The following is a 3207-nucleotide window of genomic DNA, read 5'->3' as shown; positions in this document are numbered from 1 at the left end:
TTGAATGTTGATTCATTTTCTTTTTGTTCTAGGACTCTTGGCCATTTAAAATCATATGTTCGTAACAAGGCTGCACCAGAAGGTTGTATAGCTGAAGGGTATATTATGGAAGAATCTCTAACTTTTTGTTCCAGATATTTTCTGAATGGTGACATTGAAACAAGGTTCAATCGACCAAGACGCAATGACGATGATATTGGGGTCAATGTTTTTAGTGAATCTACTATCTTTTCGAATATATTTCCTACATTGGGAAAACCTATTGGTGTAAGCAAGATTTTTTCGTTACCACCCATTGAGAAGCTACAAGCTCATCGTTATGTGTTAACTAATTGTCAATTGGTTGATACATTTCGCGAGTAAGTTATATGTTCTTATTAATAGTTTATGTTCATACTATAATGCATTTCAATATCAAATATGTGATAACTATTAACTTCCTCATACAGAAAGTGTAAAACTGAGGTCACAAGGATGCATCGTGGGCAAAGAAACTCCACAAAAGTTGTGGAAGAATATGTACACAAGCATTTCCACGAGTGGTTTAAAGAATATGTAAGAATATATATATATATATATATATATATAATTTCACCTAACTTTTGTTTATGCTCAAAAGCTCATGAGTGTATGTAGTTGTCCTTACCTTTCAACAAAATAATAGGTTGCGAGAAAGGAAGATCCAGATATTACAAGTGAAATTGAATGTCTTGCAAAAGGGCCAAATAATATTTCTCGAAGATTTGATGGGTATAATATCCATGGATTTAAATTTCGAACAAAGAGGAAGGAGCAAGGATTGAGAACACAAAATAGTGGTATTGTTATGTCTGCTGTAACTAAGAGATTTTCAAGTGGTAAGGAACCTATTGAAATATCAAGTGATGTTATGTACTACGTGAAATTGGTTGACATCATAGAGTTATACTACTATGGTAAGTTAAGGGTTGTGCTATTCAAATGTGATTGGGTAGACACTACACTTAACAAGGGAATCAAAATGATGCTTTTCCCCATGCTAAACTCCCAGCATCTTTATACGAGGCAAAAAAGTTGATTAAGAAGTTAGGTTTAAGCTATGAAAAGATTCATGCATGTCCGAACAATTGCATGTTATATTGGGGTTCATTGGAAGACAAGAAGAGAGATAATTGTAAGATTTGCAATGCATCTAGGTGGAAATCTAATGGAAATATTAGTGGTGCAAATGATATAGTGGTTGGCCAAAATAAAAAATATATACCAGCAAAGGTCTTACGGTACTTCCCACTTATACCAAGATTGCAAAGACTATACATGTGTTCTAAAACTGCAGAGCTTTTGAAATGGCATGGAAGGAGTTTGACAAAATGTATCCGGACTTTGCTTTAGATTCTCGTAATATACGGCTTGCATTAGCTACAGATGGTTTCAATCCATTTGGAACTTTAAGTTCTAATAATAGCATTTGGCCTGTGATGTTGTATGCTTACAATTATCCTCCATGGTACTGTATGAAGCAAACTTCTCTCATAATGTCGATGATAATTCCTGGTCCTAAGATGCCTGGCAATAGTATTGATGTTTACTTGCAGCCCCTAGTTTCAGAGTTACAAAAATTGTGGAAAGGAGTGGAAGCTTATGATTCCTCTACAAAAGAATCATTTCAAATGCGTGCATCATTGTTTTGTACTATTAGTGACTTCCCAGGTCTAGACAACTTATCTGGATGGAACACTCATACATCACTTGCTTGTCCATCATGTAATTTTGATACAGAGTCTAAATGGCTAAAGTTTGGCGGAAAATATTGCTTCATGGGACATCGTCGATATTTACCACTAGATCATAATTGAAACTCTTCAGGAGAAATTGAAACTCGAAAAATGCAAGCAATTCAGGTTTGGCATTTGGAAAAAACTAAAAAAGTTATTGTGGAACTCAATGGTTATGGACAAGGCAATGACAATGGCTCAAACTTACTTGTGAGGTTTCTTGGTAAACTAGCTCAAAACTCAACAATTTGTCCTATTTATGTTAAAAGATGGGATTGGATGTCAAAGGATAATAGATACCAACAATGGAAATATATTGAGGTAATTATTTAAAAAATTTGCAATTTTAATAATTTTTTCCTATTGTCATTGAAAATTGACTAGCGTATTTAATAATGTGTGAAGGAAAATTTTGAGTTTGATTATGTTGCTGGAGTCAAATGGGCTATGAGTACTCTAGGTGAAAGATGGAGGGCCTATAAATATAGGTTAAGGTGTAAGTATTTCTATCCTAATAAAAGTAAGGAAGACATACTTGCTAATCCTCCTCCAGGTTTAGATTGTGCTGATTGGACTGCATTTGTGCATCATTATAAGGAGGATAAGATGAAGGTAAACATTATGTTGTGAAGTATTTAATTTCTCCAAGACTTGTATTTTTTTAATATAATGACTACAATGTTTGGCAATTGTAGAAACAAAGTTTGGCGAACACTAGAAGTCGCAAAAATCTTAAAGTTTCCCATGCTGGTGGTAGTATGAGCAATGCAAGGAGAGGTCGTCAAATGGTAAGTTGTCCTAGGTAATTGTATTATTGTAAAGAATGAAGTTTTGTGAATGTAAAAACTTATGTTTCATTGGTTGTGTTAGGAGCTAAAATTGCAAAGACCTGTATGTCGTGGTGAGGTTGTTTTGTCAACTTTATTGAAGAAGGATGGAAGCTATGTAAGCGAAGAAGGAAAAACTCTAGCTGTAAGTAATTTAAAGTCTTTTCATACATGATGTGTTACATATGTCCTAAAAAGTGTATCATTTTTAGAACCATTTCCTAAGTTGTGAAATGGATAATGGTATGCAGTTAGTTAGGTAGGCAAACGCATAATATCATTTTGTCCTTTCTGATTCTATTGATGCAATTTTCCATTATAGGTTACTGCCATGCAATTTGCATTTTGCCACTATATAAATTATTAATTTCTTGTTATCTAATAGGATAAAATATCATAGCATTTACCTCAAGATCAAGAAAATGTCACTACTTCACGTGTTTCATCAAAGGTATTTGCTCATCCTAATGATGCAATTGGAAAAGCATATGGAGCTGAACATTCAGGTCGAGTGCATGGTTTGGGCACTGGTATTTGTCCCTCCAGTGTTTTTGGAACGTCTAGACATTTTACTGGTTTTTTGAATTCTAGTGGCTCTAGTCAACATGTTGAAGACTTGAAGAAAT

At 34.1% G+C, this 3207-nt stretch overlaps 1 protein-coding gene across 1 annotated transcript; it reads left to right on the top strand.

The window, feature by feature from the left end:
- The first annotated feature begins 1843 nt into the window (after positions 1 to 1843).
- Positions 1844 to 2927, top strand: LOC109337016. The gene is made up of 4 exons (XM_019573868.1): positions 1844 to 2075; positions 2160 to 2366; positions 2450 to 2542; positions 2625 to 2927. The coding sequence occupies exons 1-4, from the start codon at positions 1866 to 1868 to the stop codon at positions 2754 to 2756; spliced, it is 642 nt and encodes a 213-aa protein (XP_019429413.1). The 5' UTR covers positions 1844 to 1865; the 3' UTR covers positions 2757 to 2927.
- Positions 2928 to 3207: the final 280 nt, after the last annotated feature.

Source organism: Lupinus angustifolius, unplaced genomic scaffold (genome assembly GCF_001865875.1).
Source record: "Lupinus angustifolius cultivar Tanjil unplaced genomic scaffold, LupAngTanjil_v1.0 Scaffold_1_713, whole genome shotgun sequence".
NCBI lineage: Eukaryota > Viridiplantae > Streptophyta > Magnoliopsida > Fabales > Fabaceae > Lupinus > Lupinus angustifolius.
The sequence above is the reverse complement of the archived record's forward strand: the minus strand, read 5'-3'. Positions and strand labels throughout refer to the sequence as shown.